Genomic DNA, 23715 nt, shown 5'->3' on the forward strand with positions numbered 1-23715 from the left:
AGGTTAGCCTCATAAAAATGTTTACAACTGAGACAAGTCCTTGGTACAGATCTATTTCCTCTGCAGTCCTAGCCAAAATAGGAGAGTTTTAATGAGTTTTGTATTAGTTCCACTAGAGCTGGTACGGTACAACCAATGAAACACAAGCATTGGCTTCCTGTCTAAACATAAAGCAGAATGTTGCAACCTTATATCCTTTTGCGGAGACTGGGGGACTATGCATTCCATGTCTCATATTGGGATAAGTAGCAGCCTAACCTGTTTAATCCTATCTATTAAAAACTGCAAAGCATAGCAGGAATTAGGCTGCCACTTGCCTATCAGTTCAAGGATTGCAAGGGAAAGGTTTTACTGTTGAAACAAATGGTCTCAGTGCAAAATAAGGAATCTCAACAGGCACAAAGATACCTATTGCACCATACAGACCAATTTAATTTGTATCCTGACTCTCTCCCAAATTATTTGAGCACCTCCATTACCTTGAAGGTCAGAGGCTGTATGATACACAATAAAACATTGTGTACAAATAGGGCAATTTTGATCTCTTTGCCTCTCTCATCTGCTTCTTTTTCCTGATTTTCTCAGTCAGGGGTTTGATAACTATAATACACAGGAGTAGGGATGAGGGAAACCTGCCCTGTGCCTCTATCTTAGTGCCCAAGGCACACCAACATTAACAAAAATGTTGTAGGGCACAGCAGCCTCCACAGAGCTGGCAATGCAGGCATAGAGAGGATTTATATGGTCAAAAGAACTAGGGAATCACTGAAAGCCCCATCAGTCTCTCTTCAAAATTTTAAAACAAAGGGAGAGAGAGGGCAGAGATATCCATAAAATTATCACAATGGGCCAGCTCCCTCTATATACAAGTGCACGAGAAGGGAGAAGCCAGTGTATCCTGGTGTACATTTCCCACTGTCTTTTCACTGTTATTCAAGAGAGCAATCAGCGATTTCTTCAGCGGGACGGGACCGTGCGAGGCCTGCGCAGCCGGCGCCGAGACCCACCGGGGTAAGGCCCTCAATCGCACCCTCACCCCGGCAGACCCCCGCGCCGACCACGAGGCGCCGTCCCCGGACCACGGGCTCCTCCTTCAGCCCTCCCCCCGGCCGGCAGCCACTAAAAAGCAGCGCAGCACCGCCAATGAGAGCAGGGCCAGGAGGACTTTAAATTACCCGCGACATCTTGGCGTCGCACGCCGGGCGTCGCACGCCTAAGGAGCACGACAAAGGGGCCTGCCCCTTTGTCTCGCCCCTTCGTCTCGGCCCCGAGAAAGCCACGAACCTTATCCACAGACGAAACTACAGCACAAACAAATGCCAAGCAGCCATGGACAAACGGATGTTTCTGACCGGATAAAGCCATAACGCACCGACCACTTTCAAACACCTAAACCAATCCTTTCCAGCTACAATACAACACACCCTTCACAATCTCGCCAGCGTCCATCAACTAAAATCAAATGTCTAACTAGCCCTCACAGAATCCACTCCAGCAGTTCCAGCAGCCACTCCAGCTGTGCCAGCATCCACTCCAGCTGTGCCAACATCCACTCCAGCTGTGCCAGCATCCACTCCAGCAGTTCCAACATCCACTCCAGCAGTTCCAGCAGCCACTCCAGCAGTGCCAGCATCCATCCTAGCAGATTCCGCACGTATCCGGTCACCTCTAGCAAACCAGCATATAATGACACACAGCCATTCCATCCCCATACTCAAGAGAAAACCCAGAAATAACTCTCCACCAGACCCCATTCAGACACCCAGACAACAAAGACTCATCAACATCATGACATCTCCCATTACACAACTCCTCGGCCTTTCATTATTCACTTTAACCTTATTCAATGCACAGTCACTGTCCAAAAAAATGCACCTTCTAAATGATTACCTAATTGACAACAACCCTGACATATGTGCAATAACTGAAACATGGCTAAAACCCACGGACATATCATTAACAAACCAACTACCTACACAATCCTTCGACCTCTTCTCAATACCTAGACCGAAAAAGAAAGGAGGAGGAATTCTACTTGCTGCAAAAAAACAATTGGGGATAACACTACAACAATCATACTCCACCTCAAAACTTGAATGCTCCATATTCAAATCGCAACATCTACAAATATTCCTCATCTACGCCACACCAGGAACGCTAGAGGCTAACCCCTCCCCTCTAATAGAGATGATAGCCAAACATCTAAATTCAGACAAACCAACCATCATACTGGGAGACTTCAACATTCACGTAGACTCCACCCCTCAATCCACTAACTGCGAAACCTTCCTTACCTCCCTCAGTCACCTTGGATTCACACAAATAATCAGCGGGCCCACTCACAAAGCAGGTCATACTTTAGACCTCATATTTATCAACGAGAGCTGGTCCATCCATACAAATCCCACCTGCACGCCTATCCCATGGTCAGACCACCAGCTCATAGACACAACCCTCAAAATGAAAAACACACCTCCTCCAAACATCTCCAAAACCACCATTCATTTCAGGAAACCATGCGCACTGGAGTCACTCAACAAACAATGCTCCAAAGACCTCAAACAAATTGACTTCTCAGACGCCAACACAGCCACCACTTCATGGATCAAACTCACGAACAAAATAGCTGATCAACTCTGCCCAACCTCCTCAAAAGAAATCCAACCGACACGAGACAACAGAAAACCATGGTTCACCCCAGAACTCAAAACCCTGAAACAGAAATTACGAAACAAAGAACAAAGCTGGAGAAACAACCCTTCTCCCACAGCCAGACTTGACTACAAAGCCACCCTCAACACCTACAGAAACGCCATACACAAAACAAAAAAGGACTTCTATGCAAAAAGAATTCATAACTTCATCTTCGACTCGAAGGCTTTATTCTCCTACGTCTCATCACTCACCAAACCAACACCACCATCCATTCCAGACCACCTAGCGCTCAGTAAGGCCAACGAACTAGCCACCTACTTCAAAACAAAAATCTCAAACCTCACCCTCTCCCTTACAACCCACCAAACGCTTCCAACACCTCATAGCACATACCAACTCACTCTGAATTCTAGACTAGAGTCATTCGAGCCCACATCAGCCATGGAGATTGAAAACTTACTTAAAAAAATTAAACCATCGGCACATCCCTCGGACCCACTCCCTACTAATTTGCTCACTGCCATCTCTAGCACCGTCGCAAAACCTATTGCAGAAATCATCAATACCTCCTTAGCCATGGGCACAGTTCCTAATCAGCTAAAACTTGCAATCCTCAAACCCCTACTGAAAAAACCAACAGCATCACCCATGGACCCAGCCAACTACAGACCCATTGCAAACCTGCCCCTGATCTCCAAACTGATGGAAAAAGCGGTAAATAAACAACTTTCCGAATACCTCGAGGAGCACAACATTCTTTCCCCGGCACAATATGGATTTCGCAAATCTCGAAGCACAGAGTCCCTTCTGCTTTCCCTCACTGATAATTTACTTTTGAACCTGGAGAAAAAACAGTCATTCTTACTGGTCCTACTAGACCTATCTTCAGCGTTCGACACGGTAAATCACTCACATCTCCTAGAACAACTATCAAACATAGGAATCAAAGGCACAGCCCTCTGTTGGTTCCAATCGTTCCTATCCAACAGGTTTTACAAGGTCAGAATCAACAACAAGGAATCTGACCCCATCCTATCAGACCAAGGCGTACCACAAGGTTCATCCCTCTCCCCTACCCTGTTCAACATTTACCTCCTCCCCCTCTGCCATTTGCTATCTCAACTCAAGCTTACTCATTACCTCTATGCAGACGACATCCAGATCCTAATCCCCATCACAGAATCAATTCAAAAAACCTTCGTCTACTGGGAGAATTGTCTTAAACCAATTAAACAACTACTCTCCAGCCTAAACCTGATTCTAAACTCCAGCAAAACAGAGCTGCTACTAATCTCACAAAACCCGAACAACCACCCACCTAGTCTGGCACAAACCACATCTTTAAACATGGAGCTCTCTGCAGACGTCAGGAATTTAGGTACTTGGCTTGACAATCAACTTAACCTTAAAAAATTCATAAACACAACCACCAAGGACTGCTTCTTTAAACTACAGGTCCTAAAGAAGCTAAAGCCACTCCTTCACTTCAATGACTTTCGCCTCGTTCTTCAATCCATTATTTTTTCGAAACTTGATTACTGCAACTCAATCTTACTGGGCCTCCCCTCCAACAGCATCAAACCCCTACAGATGGTACAAAACGCCGCAGCCAGAATCCTAACTAACACTAATAGAAGAGACCATATTACCCCCACCTTGAGCTACCTCCACTGGCTACCCATCAAACAGAGAATCATATATAAAACCTTAACCATTATCCATAAAACAATTCATAACGTCGCACCTATATCTCTACAAACCCAACTTCGTCTACAATCATCGGCCAGACCCATCAGAAGTGCCTACAAAGGCACATTAGTCGCAGTTCCCGCCAAATCAACGTTAAGAAAAAGAGCACTATCCACTGCGGGACCACATCAATGGAATGCGCTCCCACCAGACATAAGACTCGAACCCAATCTACCAGAGTTCAAAAAAAGGTTAAAAACCTGGCTCTTCAGGCAAGCATTCCAATTCCCAGAGTGAAACTAGGCACCTCCTCCTGTCTTTCAGATCCAACCATTGCAAGGTGTCACAAACACATTGACACTCAATTTCATACACGGACTTGATTATTCACAATATCTATTTATTTAAGTCATCCTTTCATATTATATTATTTAACCGATTACTTGCAGACTATTTACGCTACCAAAGTTCCTTGTAAAACGTGAACACGAATAATGTTATAATAATATTATATGTTTGTTAAATACTATTGTTACTTTCACTGTTCCTTGTAATAATGTTCAATAGTTGATTGTTAGTGTTCTATGTTCTATGTAAAAAAACCCCAGTCTAATCTACCAGACCAGGGCAACCTTTTCGTTACTTGTAAACCGGACTGATTTGTATTGCATACAGGAATTCCGGTATATAAAAATTAAAAATAAATAAATAAATAAATAAATAAATAAATCTTTGCCCTTCTTATGAATTATGGTAATAAGAATATTCATCATAGATCTAGGAAACCTATCTTCTTACAAAACTGCAGTATGCACTCTGGCCACTTTTGGAATGAGCTGGGAGATGTATTTCTCACAAAATCCCAGTGAATTCATCCTCTCCCAAACAGGTCATTGGTGAGGCCTCATTGGGAGTACTGTGTTCAATTCTGGAGGTTGTATCTCAAAAAGGATAGAGATAGGATAGAAGCAGTCCAGAGAAAGGCAATCAAAATGGTGCAAGGTGTGCACCAAAAGCCATATCAAATGAGACTAAAGGACCTGAAGGTGAAGAGAGACATACAGGATATGATAAAGAATTTTAAATACCTGAAAGGTATTGATCAAGCATAAAAATCAAACTTTTTCCAGTGGAAAAGGAATTGTAGAACTAGGGGTTCTGATATGAAAGCTCCAAAGGGGTAGACTCGGGAACAACATCAGGAAATATTTTTTCATGAAGAGTGGTGAATGCCTGGAATGCCCACCCAAAAGAGGTGGCAAAGACAAGAATGGTAACAGAGGTCAAAAGACAGGGGTATAAACACAGAGGTTCCCTCATGGCTAGAGGAAGTTAGTGAAAAACTGGGGAAACCTATAGTAAATTTTGGTGAAATATTTTGGCATGGGGGTAACCTACACGAAGTGGCAGTTACAACCAGCCAGTGGTGCATTCAAGGGACCCATTTGGGCATATCTTACAGTGAACGTAGGTTTAGCTATCTAGCTGTTTACATTACTTCAGTGAAGTTTGATCAAGTTCCCTTATGATGGATGTAGGACAGGGGCAGTTCACTCTTGTGTTTCTACAACCAGGGCAGGCCCCTCTGTGCACCCCCAAGAAGGAATGAATAAAGTTGGGAGGAGGAGATCTGGCCATCATCTTCTTTTATGGCTTGGATGGGGCCTCCTTACCCTTAGGGTAAACTGCAAGGAGCAGCAGTTACAGCCATAAATACCTTGCTGGGCAGACTGAATGGACCATTTTGGTCATTATCTTCGGACGTTTACTATGCTACCATGTTACTATTTTACTATTTCCAGATTTCATGCTCTTAATACTGTCTACCACCTTTTCCTCTGATATAAGTGTCTCTATTTTTTGCATAGTTAGGTAGGTATTCTTCCTATTCTCCTTCAATGCTCTGTGGGTCTGAGGTATTCTTATAATACTGAGTAAAGGCCTTACATATTGCTTCAGTGTTGACTAGTTCCTTACCAGATCATCTATAAACTTGTTGATATAACCTTTGGCTTTTTATATGTTAAGTCATTGGGTCAACATCTTATCATATAACTGCTTGATTCACCTTAAACTGTGTTGGGCCTCTATCATTATAAACTGTTCAATTTCCTTCTCTAGTGGATAATCTTATTTATTAAGCTAATCAATCTGTATTTTATTGTTCATAGATTCTTAATATCATAGTTCTTTGGTGTTGTCTTTCTCCTCAGCCTCCAGTTGCTTTCTATCAGGCCGATACAGTACAGTGCGCTCCGACGGAGCGCACTGTTAACCTGCCCTTGGACGCGCATTTTCCCTTACCCCTTATTCAGTAAGGGGTGGAAAACGCGTGTCCAACCCGCGGCACCTAATAGCACCCTCAACATGCAAATGCATGTTGATGGCCCTATTAGGTATTCCCGCGCGATACAGAAAGTAAAATGTGCAGCCAAGCCGCACATTTTACTTTAAGAAATTAGCACCTACCCAAAGGTAGGCGCTAGTTTCTGCCGGCACCAGGAAAGTGCACAGAAAAGCAGTAAAAACTGCTTTTCTGTGCACCCTCCGACTTAATATCATGGCGATATTAAGTCGGAGGTCCCAAAGAGTAAAAAAAAAAGAAAAAAAATGTTTTAAATGGGCCGGCGGCTGTCGGGCCGAAAACCGGATGCTCAATTTTGCCGGCGTCCGGTTTCCGAGCCCATGGCTGTCAGCAGGCTCGAGAACCGATGCCGGCAAAATTGAGTGTCGGCTGTCAAACCCATTGACAGCCGCCGCTCCGGCATCACCTAATTTAAATACAGAATCGCGCGCACAGGCGAGTGGCCTGTGTGCGCTGGGAGAGCGGGCGTTCGTCCGCTCTCCCGCGGACTTTACTGAATCGGCCCGTATGCTAGGTGGCTAAGGAAATAAAATAGCCCCTTGGAGTAGTTTTACAGTGTCATGTGTATTAAATCTGAAGATACATCCCCTGTTTCTTTTAGCTAATAGTACTCCTCTATAGCCTCAATCATAGTATTATCTATTTCTGTGTCTTTAAGCAAGCTGTCTGTTAGGTTTGGCGGCTTGATGGATGTCCTCCAAGCTGCCAAACTCATCTTCTTTTGCCATGCACAGCTGGGCCTTCCCCTGCCTGCAGAACTCGCTGGAGCTTGCATGCCCGGCAGGATGCCACTGGGACCGCTGCTTCTGCTTCTCCTCCCTAGGCACACGTGCTCCCAAGCTCACAGTACTTAAAGGGCCCACGGCGGGAAAAGGCGGCGGTGCCCTTGGATGACATCCCTGAACGTTCCCTGAACGTCTCTCCTCTTCACCTCTGCAACGGGTCTCCTGCATCATTGTGTGTAGTGTGCGTTGCTGCTCCTGTTCTTGCTTCCTGCCTCATCTCTCCAGCCTAGCTTTGCCTCGTCTTTCCAGTCTAGCCTTGCCTCGTCTCTCCAGCCCAGCCTTGCCTCATCTCTCCAACCCAGCATGCCTTGTCTGTCCAGCTCAGCCTGCCTTGTCTCATCTCCCTGCCTTCCCTCGGACTGACTTTTGGATCTGACCCTTTCCTGGACACTGACCATTCTTGCTTGCAACATGCCTCTGATCTTTGCCTGGAAACTGACCATTCTCGCTTGCTGCCTCCCTCTGATCCTAGCCTGGCCCTGGATCAACACCTATGCCACTGCCACCGAGACGCTCACCTAAGACCTGCCGGCCCACAGAACACGAGGACTCAACCCAAGGGGAAAATGGTTGGTATAGGTGAAGCTCCTATTCAGTCTCTCTTCAGCCAGCTATCGGTGAGAGTTACAGAGCCTACCCAGTAGGTTGAGTCAACCTCACCACAGCTACAAGGGTCCACAGATCTTACACCGTCCCATACGAACATGAGACATCTCCTATCTTTTTCTTTTCTAGAGCACAAAGTGCTCTCCTGCTACAGAAAATCATATCTAATCACTGGAGCATGTCATCTCTGTAACACTGCAATATTATATAAACACACAGCCCCCATACTCCCTCATCACTGATACACATTGTCATGTGTATCACAGTAATATTATATGCACACACAAGCCCCCACAAGCAGAGTTGCTTACCTGTAACAGGTGTTCTCACCGGACAAGCAGGATGTTAGTCCTCACATATGGGTGACATCCTCAGGATGGAGCCCAATCCCTGAACACTTTTGCCAAAGTTTCTAGAACTTTGACTGGCACCTACTGGGCATGCCCAGCATAGCACCAACCCTGCATCCAGCAAGGGTCCCCCTTCAGTTTCGTAATATAGCAAACTGTATGTGCGAAAAAAAAAAAGAAAAACATAGACGAACCCAACACCGCGGGGTGGCGGGTGGGTTTCGTGAGGACTAACATCCTGCTGTCCTGTGAGAACACTTGTTACAGGTAAGCAACTCTGCTTTCTCACAGGACAAGCAGGATGGTAGTCCTCACATATGGGTGAGTACTGAGCTGATTATGCCCGAGCAATGCACCAAATGCACCCAAAAACATGCGACAGGCACAACAACAGGGGTGGCATTCTGGTTAGGAGGGCAACCTGAACCCTAAATGGGTCGGTGGAAAGCTGTTGGGTAATTAAACTGAAAACAAGTTGCGTAGAACAGACTAGCCAAAGATGGAATCCTGCCTGCCAGCCTTATCTAAGCAATAATGGGCTGCGAATGTGTGGATAGAACTCCAGGTAGCAGCCTTACAAATATCAGCAAGAGGCACCGAACGGAGGTGCGCTACTGACATCGCCATGGCCCTGAGCGAGTGTGCTTTCACATAGTCTTGTAATGGAATGCCTGCTTGCTGGTAGCAAAAAGAAATGCAGTCCGCCAACCAGGAGGAGAGGGTTTGCTTTCCCACAGGATTTCCAAGTTTGAGGGCATCAAAAGACACGAACAACTGAGTGGACTTCCTGTGGGTTGACATGCGCTCTAGATAGAAAACTAGGGCACGCTTACAATCCAAGGAATGCAAAGCCTGTTCTCCTGGGTTTGTATGGGGCCTGGAAAAAAAGGTAGGTAGGATAATAGATTGGTTAATATGGAATTCCAATACTACCTTCGGTAAGAATTTAGGGTGAGTGCAGAACACTACCCTGTCATGCAGAATTTTAGTGTAAGGCGGGTAGGTAACCAGTGCCTGCAGCTCACTAACTCTGCGAACGGACGTGATCACAAGGAGAAAAACTACCTTCCAGGTAATATAGCGTAGATCACAGGAGTGGAGAGGCTCAAACGGAAGTTTCATGAGCAGTCCCAAAACCACATTAAGGTCCCAAGCAGGGGCAGGAGGGTGCAGTGGAGGTTTTAAATGGAGCAAACCTCGCATGAAACGTGAAACTAAGGGTTGTGTTGAGATGGAGACATCTCCTATACCCTTATGGTACGCAGACACTGCACTAACATGCACCCTGATAGAAGAAGTTTTTAGGCCTAACTCTGACAGGTGCCAGAGATAGTCTAGGAACCTCGCAGTGGAACAAGTGAAGGGTCTATGGACATGGAAGTGCACCAGACCGTAAACCTCTTCCATTTAGAGCAATAAGAACTTCTCGTTGAAGGCTTTCGTGAAGCCACCAGGACTTGGGATACCGACTCTGAAAAGTTAAGAGGTTGACGATTTAACCTTTCAACATCCAGGCCATCAGGGACAGAGCCTGGAGGTTGGGGTGACGCAGGTACCCTTCGTTCTGAGTTAATAGAAGGGGATCCTTCCCCAGAGGAATGTGCTGGCATACTGAAAGGTCCTGGAGGATTGGAAACCACACCTGACGTGGCCAGTGGGGAGCTATCAGGATCATTAATCCCTTGTCCTACTGGAGCTTCACGAGAGTCTTTGAAATGAGAGGAAGTGGAGGGGACGCATAAAGGAGACCGCTGGACCAGGAGAGGGCGAAGGCATATCTTGGTCGTGAGTGGTGACTGCGAACGAGGGAGCAGAAGTTGTCCACTTTGTGGTTGTGGACCGACGCAAAGAGGTCTATGTAGGGGTAACCCCAGCGTTGGAATATGGTGTCCACTATCGTGGGGTTGAGAGACCACTCGTGCGGATGGAAAGTGCGACTCAGCTTTCCGCCAAAATATTGTCCACTCCCGGCAAGTAGGTTGCTTTGAGGTACATCGAGTGGGAAAGGGCCCATGCCCATATCTGTGCAGCTTCCTGATACAGAAGCTAGGAGCCCATTCCCCCTTGTTTGTTGACGTACCACATTGCAACCTGATTGTCGGTTTGAATCAGTTACACGATGTTAGGTTCCATATTAGGAGCTACCACCCAGGAAAAAGATCTAGGCATCATAGTGGATAATACTTTAAAATAGTCAGCTCAGTGTGCTGCAGCAGTCAAAAAAGCAAATAGAATGTTAGGAATTATTAGGAAGGGAATGGTTAATAGAACGGAAAATGTCATAATGCCTCTATATCGCTCCATGGTGAGACCACACCTTGAATACTGTGTACAATTCTGGTCGCCGCATCTCAAAAAAGATATAGTTGCGATGGAGAAGGTACAGAGAAGGGCAACCAAAATGATAAAGGGGATGGAACAGCTTCCCTATGAGGATAGGCTGAAGAGATTAGGGCTGTTCAGCTTGGAGAAGAGACGGCTGAGGGGGGATATGATAGAGGTCTTTAAGATCATGAGAGGTCTTGAACGAGTAGATGTGACTCGGTTATTTTCACTTTCCAATAATAGAAGGAATAGGGGGCATTCCATGAAGTTAGCAAGTAGCACATTTAAGACTAATCGGAGAAAATTCTTTTTCACTCAACGCACAATAAAACTCTGGAATTTGTTGCCAGAGGATGTGGTTAGTGCAGTTAGTGTAGCTGGGTTCAAAAAAGGTTTGGATATGTTCTTGGAGGAGAAGTCCATTAATGGCTATTAATCAATTTTACTTAGGGAATAGCCACTGCTATTAATTGCATCAGTAGCATGGGATCTTCTTAGTGTTTGGGTAATTGCCAGGTTCTTGTGGCCTGGTTTTGGCCTCTGTTGGAAACAGGATGCTGGGCTTGATGGACCCTTGGTCTGACCCAGCATGGCAATTTCTTATGTTCTTATGTTCTTAGGATGACTTTGTTTGATAGGCAATCCTGAAAAGCCTTGAGGGCATATCTGATCGCCCGTAGCTCCAGGAAATTTATCTGGTGTTTGGCTTCCTGTGGAGGCCAGGTTCCCTGAGTCTGCAGGTCGCCTACATGTGCACCCCACTCGAGGTTGGATGCATCTGTTGTTCAGGTAATTTGAGGATCTGGAGCCTGAAATGGAAGGCCTTGAATGAGGTTGGAGTGGTGCATCCACCAGGCTAGTAACAAACGGAGTTGTTTGGTAACCTGGATAATGCTGGACATTGGCTGACAAGCCTGAATCCACTGGCCTTTTAAGGTCCACTGCATCACCCTCATAGCTAGGTGAGCCATCGGAGTGACATGCACCGAGGACGCCATGTGACCCAGCAGTATTAGGAAGTGACGAGCAGTTGCAGACACTCGAGTCTGTAGTTGATGCGCCAGAGATGCTATGGTAAAAGCACGATCCTGGGGCAGTGTTTAGGTCGGCCCCTATAAAGGATAGGGTTTGGGATGGAATTATCTTGGATTTGGGATAGTTGATCAGAAACCCTAAGGAGATCAGGGTGTGGATAGTAAGATGCAGGGAGGTTAATGCGCCCTGCTGAGTGGGAGCCCTTATCAACCAATCGTCAAGATAAGGGTAGACATCCATACCCTGATTCCTGAGGAAGGCTGCGACAACCACCAGGCACTTGGTGAACACTCGTGGAGTGGACGCTAGACCGAATGGTAGTACACTGTACTGGAAATGGCGAGGGCTGACCAGGAATCACAGGTACTTGCGATGAGATGGAGTAATTGATATGTGTGTGTAAGCGTCTTGGAAATCTAGAGAGCTTAGCCAATCTCCTCTTTGTAGCAGAGGTAGTAGAGAGCCCAAGGTTACCATTTTGAATTTTTCTCTCTGCAAGAATTTTTTTAGGGTGCAGAGGTCCAGTATCGGGCGTACGCCACCTGACGTTTTTGGTATTAGAAAATACCGGGAATAAAACCCCTGTTCCTGCTGAGAGAGGGGCACTGGCTCTATTGCTAATGATTTGAGGAGGGATGAGACCTCCTGTTCGAGCAAGGGAGAGTGGTTGGATGTCTTCCACGTCAGCCGAAGTGGACAGTCCGCTGGAACAGTCAGGAAATTTAGGTGGTAACCTGAGTGATTACTGCACGTACCCACTGGTCTGTGGTGACTGTATGCCAAGCGCTGTTGAAGTGGCAGAGTCGATTGCCGACCGGTATGGATGGAAGAGGAAGATGGCTTACACTCTCTAGGAAAGAGTCAAAATCCTGACGCTGGTCCAGGCTGAGAAGCTGGCTGAGACTTTTGAGGCTGAGACTGCCTGGATTGACCTTTTTGGTAAGGTCTGGAAGGGCGTCCTCTAGAAGCCGGAGGATAAAACTTTCTTGGCTTGTAGGTAGGCCGCTTTGAGTCACGTCTGAAAGTTCTCTTAGATACGGAAGGGAACTCAGATGGCACAGAGGAAAGCTGGCGCAGTGTCTCATGGTGGTCTTTCAACTGCAGCACAGTCTCTCAGATCTTTTCCCCAAAAAGATTATCTCCTACACAGGGTAGATCTGCTAACCTCTCTTGGACTTCTGGTCTTAAATCTGAGGATTTTAGCCAGGCCCATCTTCTTGCACTGATCCTCGCCGCAGATACTCTGGAGGCTGTGTCGAAGATATCATATGCAGTGCGGACTTCGTGCTTTCCAGCATCTAGACCTTTTTGAACCAGAGCACGAAGTTGAGGCTGGAGTTGCTCTGATAAAGAGTCCGAGAAATCCTGGATCCTCTTAAAAAGGTTTCTGTTATACTGTGTCATGTATAACTGGTAAGAGGCAATGCGGGATATAAGCATTGAGCCATGGAAGACTCGCCTGCCAAAAGCATCTAGGGATTTCTGTTCCTTCCCTGGAGGTATGGAGGAATGGGGTTTTGAACATCGTGCCTTCTTCTGAGCTGATTCAACAACCACAGAGTGATGATCCAACTGAGGCTTCTGGAACCCAGGAGCTGACTACACAAGATAGGAGGCATCTGTCCTGTGGTTGACAGGTGGAACGGAACCTGGGTGTTCCCAGTTTCTCTTCAGGAGATCAAGCATGATTTCATGAATAGGAATAGACATTGGGAGCATCAAGAAACTGGAGTACTTCCAGCATCTTGTGCCTAGAGTCCTCTTCTATCTGAAGTTGGAAATGAATGGTTTCAGACATTTCCTTGATGAAATTAATGAAAGACAGATCCTCTGGTGGAGAGCGTAGTTTTTCATGTGGGGGAGAGGGCTCTGATGGTAGATCATCCTGGTAAGTATCATCTGTCCAGGGATCATAAGGTTGATCTCCAGCACTTAGTGGGTGTCCAGTAGGGAGAAAAGGTGCAAATCCTGAAGGGCCAGGCCTGGGCATCGGTGGTATCGGAGGTGGCACAGAGGGCATCGATGGAGGAACCGATGGCATCGATGCAGGCACCGAAGGGACCGGTCATATCGATGGACGAGTCGGTGGTAAGATCCCAGACGGTGGATTGGGTATGGGTGATTCCTCATCATCTAACGATAATGGAATCGGAGTAGAAGGCACCGGAGGTAGTGGTGCTCTCGGTTCCTGTTCGATGGCAGGGCACCGATCAAAGCATCCAGTTTTCCCAGTAGCGGTGCAAGGGCTACGGGAATCAGATCGGTGACCGGCTCAGGGACCGGTACCAGCGTTGACAGAGGCTGGAAGCCCTGAAGTGCTTTACCGATGGCCTCTTGGATCATCTGATCCAATTCCTCGTGGAAGCCTGGGACGTGGAACCCCAGCTCCGGAGTAGGAGGCAGCACTGGCATAGCCGGAGGGTTCACCGGTGAAGGTGGAATCACGGATCCCTGCACCACTGAAGGTGGGGAACGCCTCGGTGACCCGGTCACAGAAGAGGATGGGGCCTTTTCTGTATGGGGCTTCTTTATCGGTGGCTCTATCGACACCGATGCAGAGGACTTGCCTGGATCGGAGGACTGAGCCTTTCGATGGCGGTGTCAACGCTTTTCACGGTGATCCCCTCGGTCCTTTTCTTGAGGAGGCAAGGAGGAAATCGACACCTTTGGAATCGTCGATGCTGGTCGGGCAGCAGCGGTGTCCTGGTGCTGGTGGAGGTCGATGGTACCGGCTCAGACGACGTCGAAGCTATTGATGGAGTCGGGGTTTTTAATTGAAAGAGAAACTCCATTTTCCCTAAACGAGCCTTACAACTCTTCGGTGTCATTTGGGCACATTTGGTGCAAGTTAGGACATCATGGTTGGACCCCAGACTCATAACACAGACCCTGTGTGGGTCAAAGATGGACATTGTTCGAGTACAGTCGGGACACCGACGAAACCCCGACGCCATGTCTCTGACAAAAATTTAGCCACAGTGTGGTCGATGGCCAGTAGGCCCCAAAGGAAAAACTTGACAGGAATTGACCGCAACAAGGGTAAAATTTTACCTTTCGACCGCGGAGTATGGATATCGATAGGGGAATCCCTATGGGGTAAGATTTTTTGAAAATTTTTTGAAGAAGTTCCATGAGGAAAATTCCTGTCAGGAATCTCAAGAGAGCTCCTTAACCCGCGTGGCTACTGCTGCGCGAAAAAAAGAAGACTGAAGGGGGACCCCTGCTGAATGCAGGGTTGGTGCTATGCTGGGCATGCCTAGCAGGTGCCAGTCAAAGTTTTAGAAACTTTGACAAAATTGTTCCATGATTGGGCTCCATCCTGATGATGTCACCCATATGTGAGGACTACCATCCTGCTTGTCCTGTGAGAACACTTTCATCACTGGTACACACGTGCACACAAGCGCCCATTACTAGCACTTGCTGCTAGTGTTTTCTGTATCAGTGTAATACACACAAGCCCCCACATGCTCGTCACTAGCACACAACACCTTCAGCATTACTGTAATATTATATACCATTAGCACACACTGTCCTCTATACCACTACAATAATATACATACACATACAAAACCCACATGCCCCTTCACTAGCACACAGTATACTCTGCTTCCTGTACCACTGCACCTGAAGACATTTTCTGTATGGCAATGCAATTATGCAGCAGAATCTCCCAGACCAGGTTTCAAATTTATGTCAATTCAACCTTTTTTTTTTTTTTATGTCTGAAAAGACAGAGTAAAACACGGGATACTGTGTGACCTTTCAGTGCCTGACAATGCCAGCTCTCCAACAGCAGCAGCAGCAGCAGCTTGTTCTGTCACTGCTCTACAGTATTCTAATGTCCAACACAAGATTTACTTCTCTCTCTCTCTTTATATATATATATATATATATATATATATATATATATATATATATATATATCTTCACACATACACTCGCCTATACATACAGGGAGCTGATCTCATTGTGATCCTTCGCTCATGATTTTGTTTAAGTAAGAGGGAATTTTTTGAATGAATTCATTCTGGGGAGGGTGGCATTTTTCAAATGTTTTCGTTTTCTCTCCCTTTTCGGCTCTCCCCATATCCGAAGCTCCAATGGACAAGAGATGGGGAAGCCGTCTGCCCCCCTCCGTGCATTCCTCCCTCCCCATGGCCAGCAGCAGGAGAGCACTGTTCCATACCCGTTTCTGCCTGCTGCCAACCAACTTCAGTCTGCAGTTGAACACGTAGGAGGCCCTGTGATGTTTGAGGCCTGCCGGTTCCTTCGTGGCTCAAACATCAGACTGAAATCTGTTAGCAGGAAACAGATGCAATATGATGTACTGCTCTTCTTCTGCTGGCCAGGGGGACAGAGGCAGGATCAGGGTGAGCAGTGGTGGGGGAAAAAAAAAAGTCTGATTGGTGAGGAGAGACAGGTCTGAGGACTGGGGAGAGGTTGGTAGGGAGTGAGCTCCAGGGACTGGGGTGGTGGGAAAGGAGAGAGAGAAAGAGAGAGAGAGAGAGAGATCTTATGCCTGATTCAGTTTCCATCTCCTGCTACTGGCTTTTTGTGTTTAATTGTATTTTTTCAAGACATTGATACAAATCAGGTGCCTGATGAAACAAATAAGAACTTCAACCTGCAGGTGGCACTGGCGCTACACAATAACAACTATGGCTTTGTTAACTTTTCTCACAATGGGCTCTCTTTTCCTAAACACACACACACACACCCTCTTCCAAAAGTGGCTGCGTGCCAATGTGACCAGGGAGAAATTTCAGGCTCTGTGCTTGGGAGATGCACAGCGTGACAACACTGATGGGATCCTTAAGTACAGTAGCTGCAGGACACTTCACTGAACATGGATGCGACCTTTAGCTAAAGACCCCCCATGTAGGCACAAGGTCACCCCTGTGTCCTTCACAGATACAGACTCATCCGATAACACAGACGCATGTGAGTTTCAAGGCAGTTCGGCTTTCTTTCCTTTTTTTTCTAGAGGCCAGTTTCAGACCTCTTTATATTTCCCCTCCTGCTTTCCTTCTTAAACTTCCCCAACACAGTGCCCATACTCATGAATATCCACCTGCCCATTTCAGTCTTCGGATATGGAGTGGAAGAGTAGCCTAGTGGTCAGAGCAGTGGACTAAGAGAACGCGTTCAAATCCTGCTGCTGCTGCTCCTCCTTGTGACCTTGGGCAAGTCACTTCACCCACCGTTACCCTCAAGTATAAACCTAGGTTGTAAGTCCTCTGGGGACAGGGGTATCTGAATGTAATCCATTTTGAAGTGACACAAAAGATGGAATATGAAAAAGAAATTATTATAAAAACATGCATGAAAAGGGCCTACAGTAAACACAAAAACATTCCTGCAAGTATAAAATATCTTTTGATCTGCAAGTATCTTGCCTACGCCTTGTATATTCCTGTAAATAGTCCGTTGCAGTTTTTATTTATTGCTTTAATTCCTCCACCTCCTGCTCTTTGTATACTCCTCCTTGTTCGCCCTCCCTGTTCATTGTAATTTCTACCTTTAAAGTTACATTGTAAACCGGTATGATGTATGCATACTAATACCGGTATATAAAAGTTTTTAAATAAATAAATAAATAAATAAATAAATCTGCCTCCGCTAATACAGCCATCTGTGAGGTTCGAGCAGTCACACCCCTGAGGAGAGCTTGTTTCCCTCTAGTCGATTTAATAAGAGATCTAACAGAATTATTTGAGAAAGACAGGGATGGATGGGGATGGCAGCGATAGATGGCACCATTCCCTGCAGGATTATCAAAGATCCAACTGGAACAAGCCTGGCCTGAGCCTTGCAGGCACCAGACTAGCAACAGGAGCTCTCTCCTCTGGGGCTGGGGCTGGCATTCTGTACTCTTCAAGCTGCAGGACCTTTGCAGAATTAGGAGGCGTGGTCTTATGATTAGCGCAGTGGGCTAAGACTCAGGGCATCCAGGGCTAAAATTCCTCCTCCCTCCCCCCCCCCCCCCGACATTCCTCGTGACCTTGGGCAAGCCATGTTATCTCCTGTTGCCTCAGGTACCTACTTAAGACTGTAAAAGTACTTTGGGGCAGGGACTTATCTAACCTCAATGCTGCAAGCTGCCTTCAGCACCACTTAAAAATGGGCTACAAAGCCTAATCCAAACATTAAATTATTATTACAGACAAGGTAAGCAAGGACACAGACAGATAATGCAACACCAGAAAGGTGCTGCTTGCTCAGAATGTCAGAGTTCTATTGAATGGTAAAGATGTCCCAAAATGCACACACACACGCACACACATCGGTCAGAAAAGAAAACACTAATCCAGGTGCTAGAAAGCACAAAGTGAGCTCAGGCAAGCTATGAAACAGATTAAGGGGCAGAGAATGCAGGAAGAAACTGGCAAAACAGTATGGAGAAAAGGATTCACACACTCTCAAACCCCCCCCCCCCCCCCGCCCCCTGTCATATTCTCAGTCCTCCTTGCCCTGCCCTCAGACTCCTTCCTTCATCCCATATCTGCATGGCTGGTGCCCCCCTCACCTGCCATAGCTGCATTCTCAGTCTACTTCTCATCTCCTTCAGCACCGTCCAAACCCCCCCCCCCCCCCTCATGCACCGTCGCCCTGCTCACTCCCTCGTCCCTCCCGTGCCCTCCGTCCCCTGCCATGGTGCCCCCATTTCCTACTTGTTGAAGAGGTTGAGTCCAATGCGATACTGCCGCCGCTGCACCACATCGTTGTTGAAAGCGGGCGAGTCCCAGCTGTGCCGCGTCTCTCGCTGGTACGTCTGCTTGCAGAGCGTGCCGGGCGGCTCCCGCAGGCTGTCCCGTGACGACGACCCTGAGCTGCAGTTGATCGTCTCGTTGGAGTTTGTGGTGCTGTTGAGACTGTCATTGTCCCCATCCGAGTTCTCCGGCTCAGGCTTCCCATGCCGGCCCAGGGTGGTGTTGCCGCCACCGCCATTGTTGCCGTTTCCTGTCACTGGTGGGGGGGCATCCGCATGCGGGTGGAAGTGGCGGTGGGGGTGTGGGGACCGGGCAGGGCCCTTGTGGTGGGCTTGTTTCAAGGTCCCATGGGAACTGCAGTTCTCCTGCTCATACACCAGCTGTCGATTGAGGGAGCCACGGTCCGAGCGATCACTCAGGTCCACTGAGCTGTCGCTCGGGGGTTCAATGGTCAGCAGGGGCAGATGGGCCCCTCGCAGGCGGTAGTCCCGACACTCCATACAGGGGGTGCTCCGGCGGCTGCCATTCTCCCGGCTGCCCTCCCGTGAGGATGTGGCCCAGTAGTCCTGCCGTGAGTTTGGCCCCCCGTGAATGTCCTGGTCAGAACTAGGGGGCCGGTCGATGGATATTGGGGAGACAGGAACCCCCTCGTCCATGTAGAGGGTGACATCACTGAAGGAGGTGGCAGTACTGTCTTCATGCTGCCCTTTACTCTCACCCTTCTCCACTAGCCCAGCTTCATCCCTGTGGTCCTCGCACGGCAGTGAGCGGCAGTTCAAGGCATCATCAATTGACTCTGCCAGCAATTTCACCTGTGAGAAGAGAAACTGTAGGGAGTCAACAAGGTAGACACCATCTTTCCTTTCCCCTCCTTCCCTCCTCCCCCAGATGCCTTCAGTCACCCACAAACACCAACCTCACCCTCCAGGACTGTGGCCAAGGGGAGGCAGGGGGAGCCATCCTTAATATCTTAACCTAACCCACTGCTTTTATGTCATCACAATGCAGACATCAGACAGAGGGGTTCCTGCAGCTAATAAGATTCTCCTTGCCCAGGAACTGGCAGTACTACAGTGCAACAGGAGTAAGATACCAAAATACCAGCATCAAAAGTCTCCTTCCAAGAATGGTGTCACTTGGGAAAACTCTGAAGACCTTCTCTAAAGAGAAATGAAAAGAAAAAATCTGGAGAAAATAAAACGCACCCAGCATCTTTCAGGGTTAAGTCTTTATGTTTACACTTTTTTAAAATTTAACTTAATTCTCTTTCTGACATATTAAACCACGGGTAAAGGAGTGTTTCTGCTTTCAGACAGTGATTTGGCCTTGGGAACCTGGCTGCCTTTATGGTCAGCTCAAGATCTCCAACTATCAGAACAGGCAATTATCCATGATCAGGCTGGCTGATAAGGGCACTGTCACCTAATCAAAGCCCTCCAGTGCCCAACAATTCTGCAAATGCAGAATTTGTCATTTTGTCACAGAATCTCTTTTGTTACATTTTCAGTCTAAATAAGGCCCATATTTAGCGCCACTTAGCCGGGTAAGTATTTATCCAGCTAAATAGATAGCCGGATATTTTGGGGGCAGGCAATGGGCGGATGAGTGCGGAGCTACTTATCTGGTTAACCTAACTGGATAAATGCCAATATTCGGATTTATCCAGTTAAGTTAACCTAATAAGTTATCCAGATATAACTTATCCGTTTAACTAGGACTTATTGAGTATATTCAGCATAGCCATGCTGCTGAATATCCCTTTTAAGTTGGCTAGATATGTTATATCGGCTATCTTAGGCCTGGATTCATCATTCCTCGCAGAATGATGAATCCTGCAAAAACGGGGGGGCGAAGGGGGGGAGGGGCGGGCCTGCAAATGCCTGCAGCCTTCACACCAAGGCGGTGCGCCGGCTACCGGCTTTCGCACCAAATAGCGCCACCGTGGAAGGTGGTGCTATTTGGTGCGCTGCTGCCAACGATAATGTTAGTAACATTATCGCCGGCAGCGAAGACACCGCCGACTCTGCCCTTCCCCGCCCCGACTCTTCCCCTCCCCCTAATTTGCATTCTATCTTTGAATATTGGGCCTATATATTTACACCAATATCAAATGAAATAAAATGACGTAAAATTGCTCAAAATCAAAAACCTTTTTCTGCAGAAACCAGTTCAGCATTCCCAGAGACAGGTTTAGCATAGATACCAATATACTGGGCTGGCAGACCAGTCATGATCATCTTAAAAAGGTGCAAAAATATATATTTTTTTTGTCTTCTATGAAAGACGTAGATTTCAGAAATAAATGTGTTTAAAAGCCTGGAAAGTTAAGAGATGAAAGGAAAGCATGTTTTCAGCTTAAGAAAAATTAAAATGTGTATCCAACAGAATACTTAAATTGTTAACACTGAAAGACTGATGTACTAAAGGGATTTTCTCATTTTGTGTTTATGTTTAGGCCTCTGAATGAATGTGGACAGATCATGAAAATCTGCTCTTCTTGGGGATTTTCAGTTAATTAGTATGGTAAACAACCTTCTCTCCCAACCAAAGGGATAATATTTAAAGAAAATCCAACTAGTTTTAGTGATTAGATTACCTATAGTTAAGGCAGCTGTTGTAACATGGTTTTAAATATATACTTCAGTGTTTTTCAACAGGAATTCCCCTAGCATCTCTAAACAGTTACAAATAATTTCAGGTCATTTGAAAGTTTCTAAGCCTGGGGGAATTTCCCTCCATCTTGTTACAACAGTTTCAATCGATACCATCCCCAGAAAAGTTATTGCTTTCTGGCATCGTACAGCTCTCAGTGTGTTTAAACTTTCTGGTGCCTGAACATCCACACTGATTTGCAGTCTCACAAGAACAGTGTAAGAGTTCAGGCATAGCATGGCTCAAATACACTGAAAGCCACACAGTGCCAGAAAGCACCAGATGTTTCAGGATGGCTGGTAGTGGCTCTGACCATCAAATAAGGAAAGGGGAGATAAAGAGGAGCTGGAGACTGACTGACGGTGAGGGATGAAGTGAAGGAATCTGATCTTCGGGTAGCTGCTGGAGACTCTGGTTGTGCTGCGGATATGGAGGAGAGGGGTGATGGCTGGAGACGGACTAACTCACCAGCTGGTTGGGGGGTAGGACATGGCTGGATACTAGCTGATGAGTGAGCAGGCAGTTGGCAACTAGGTGGTGGGGGCAGCTGGAGACTGAATGCTGTAAGGGAGAAAGTTTATGGGAGGGACCCAGCTGGGAAGCGGAGAGAGAGTTTTTGCATTTTCAGTCATCCATTCAGTTACTGTAGTGTTTCACACACACACACACACACACACAGGGTGGGACGGGGAGAAGGGAGAGAGGGTTAGAGTTCTGCAGAATTTCACAATGTAGAGTTCTTTAACCAAAAAAAAAAAGTTGAAACCCCTTGATCTAGTAATCGATGCCTCTCCATTGCAGGCATGGCGCAGAATTCTAGCAGCAGCCGTAGCAGCAGCACTAGGGCCCTCAAGAAAACTGCATTCTGAGCAGACTGGGGCACCTTTCACTGGACCAACATAAGAATTGTCCAGACAATGTTCTACATGACCTTTTGAGATTGTGCAGAGAACAGACCTATGCACGGTACTGAAAGCTCATGCAGAAGAGCATTTTTGAATAATGCTTAAGTCAGACCAATCAAAGGTACGGCCAACCTTCAGACACAGTATTTTGCCCTGTTTCAACAGCAATCCGTAGGAGGCTCGGCACTGCAAACATGCGTCAGGACGGATGCAGGATTTTAAAAGTCTCGGCAGTGGAATCCGGGGTATGCCCTGCCACAGAATCAAGCTTCCTGGTCCCAGTTACATCCCTGAAAATGCAGTACCAGATCCCTCACCTGCTTGGAGAAAGTGTCTTCCAGCTCCGTGATCTCATTGGAGAACTCCCCGGAGGTGGTGATGGAGTCACCATCCAGGCCACTGCAGGAGCCGCCGTACTGCAGGCTCCTCTCTGAGTCAGCCCTAGCGGCTGCTGCCACGCCCTCGTCCAGCGAGACGGGCTTGCCCTCGAAGTAGGCCGGGTTCTGGTTCTTCTCATACTCCTCGAAAGAGTACTGCATGCGCATGTTGGAGAGTATGATGCGCCGGGACATGCGACTCTCTGAGGCCGAGCTACGCAGCCGCTCGAAGTTCTTGTTCATGCGGTACTGGCGGAAGGCTGTCTGGATGGTGCGCGCCGCCCGCCGGCTTAGGAAGTAGCCGCCGTACTTGCGCTCCAGCATCTCCACCTGGTGGGGGGGTGAGAGAAAGAGAGAGAGAGAGAGGGGAAATGTGAGGAAGGCAGGCACAGGGACCATACACATGAGGCGCAGAGGAAGCACTGTCGTATCTGCAGTGCCCTTAGGTATATGCACATAAACCAAATCACCTTGATATCTAAACTGTATCTCTGAATGGTAGAATGCTATATATGTACTATTAATGAGCTCAATAGTGAAGGAAAAAAGGTTGGACAAGGTCCATTATTAAGGTGGGATAAGCAGCACGGAATCAATCTACCCCCTTGGGATCCTGCCGGGTACTTGTGACCTGGATTGGCCACTGTTGCAAACAGAATACTGGGCTTGATGGACCTGTGCTCTGACCCAGTATGGCAAATCTTATGTACTTATGGCTACTGACCCGTTCCCCAGAGAGAAAAGCAAACGACCAAAGAATACACCAACTTTAAAGGGAGTTAACATTCTCGGTGAGGCCTTTCTAAAAGAAAAAAAACAATACAGGAAAAGGAAGATCAATAAAGTCATCACATCCACTATTTCTAATGCTACAACAACTGCTGATTCCTATAGGGAGAGAGATGGGGTAGCAGTTTTTTATATCAGATCATGTGATTCTGTCTGCCTCAATGAGAGGTGCTGTTGCAAATTTAAGGTGTCAGATATATCTATTCACCTTGACTGGTCATTCAGCAGTGTATTGAAGAAGAACATTACATATTTACACATTGTTTTTATTAAACATATCTAATCTTGTGCATTATTTTCTATCTGATGAACCAAGACCACGCTAGGTGGCTAATCTGTATACTGAACTAGTGACTCTTTGGAGCTGTCACACAGGAATGTCTGAGGTTGGGGAAACGCCAAATTCAGAATACAACTTTTCATTCCTTTCCATGGCGCACTTTTAAGTATATCCACGGACAGCACATAG

General features: G+C 46.9%; 1 protein-coding gene across 5 annotated transcripts in view; it reads right to left on the minus strand.

The window, feature by feature from the left end:
• Window positions 1–23715, minus strand: part of IQSEC2 (IQ motif and Sec7 domain 2) — a 415732-nt gene that overhangs the window by 62657 nt on the left and 329360 nt on the right. For all 5 annotated transcript variants that reach the window (XM_029607435.1, XM_029607460.1, XM_029607442.1 and 2 more), the window contains 2 exons: window positions 22398–22787; window positions 18485–19335 (listed from right to left, as the gene is read on the minus strand). In XM_029607435.1, coding sequence (XP_029463295.1) covers window positions 18485–19335; window positions 22398–22787 — 1241 coding nt within the window. The remainder of the gene's footprint in view (window positions 1–18484; window positions 19336–22397; window positions 22788–23715) is intronic.

Source organism: Rhinatrema bivittatum, chromosome 1 (genome assembly GCF_901001135.1).
Source record: "Rhinatrema bivittatum chromosome 1, aRhiBiv1.1, whole genome shotgun sequence".
Lineage (NCBI taxonomy): Eukaryota > Metazoa > Chordata > Amphibia > Gymnophiona > Rhinatrematidae > Rhinatrema > Rhinatrema bivittatum.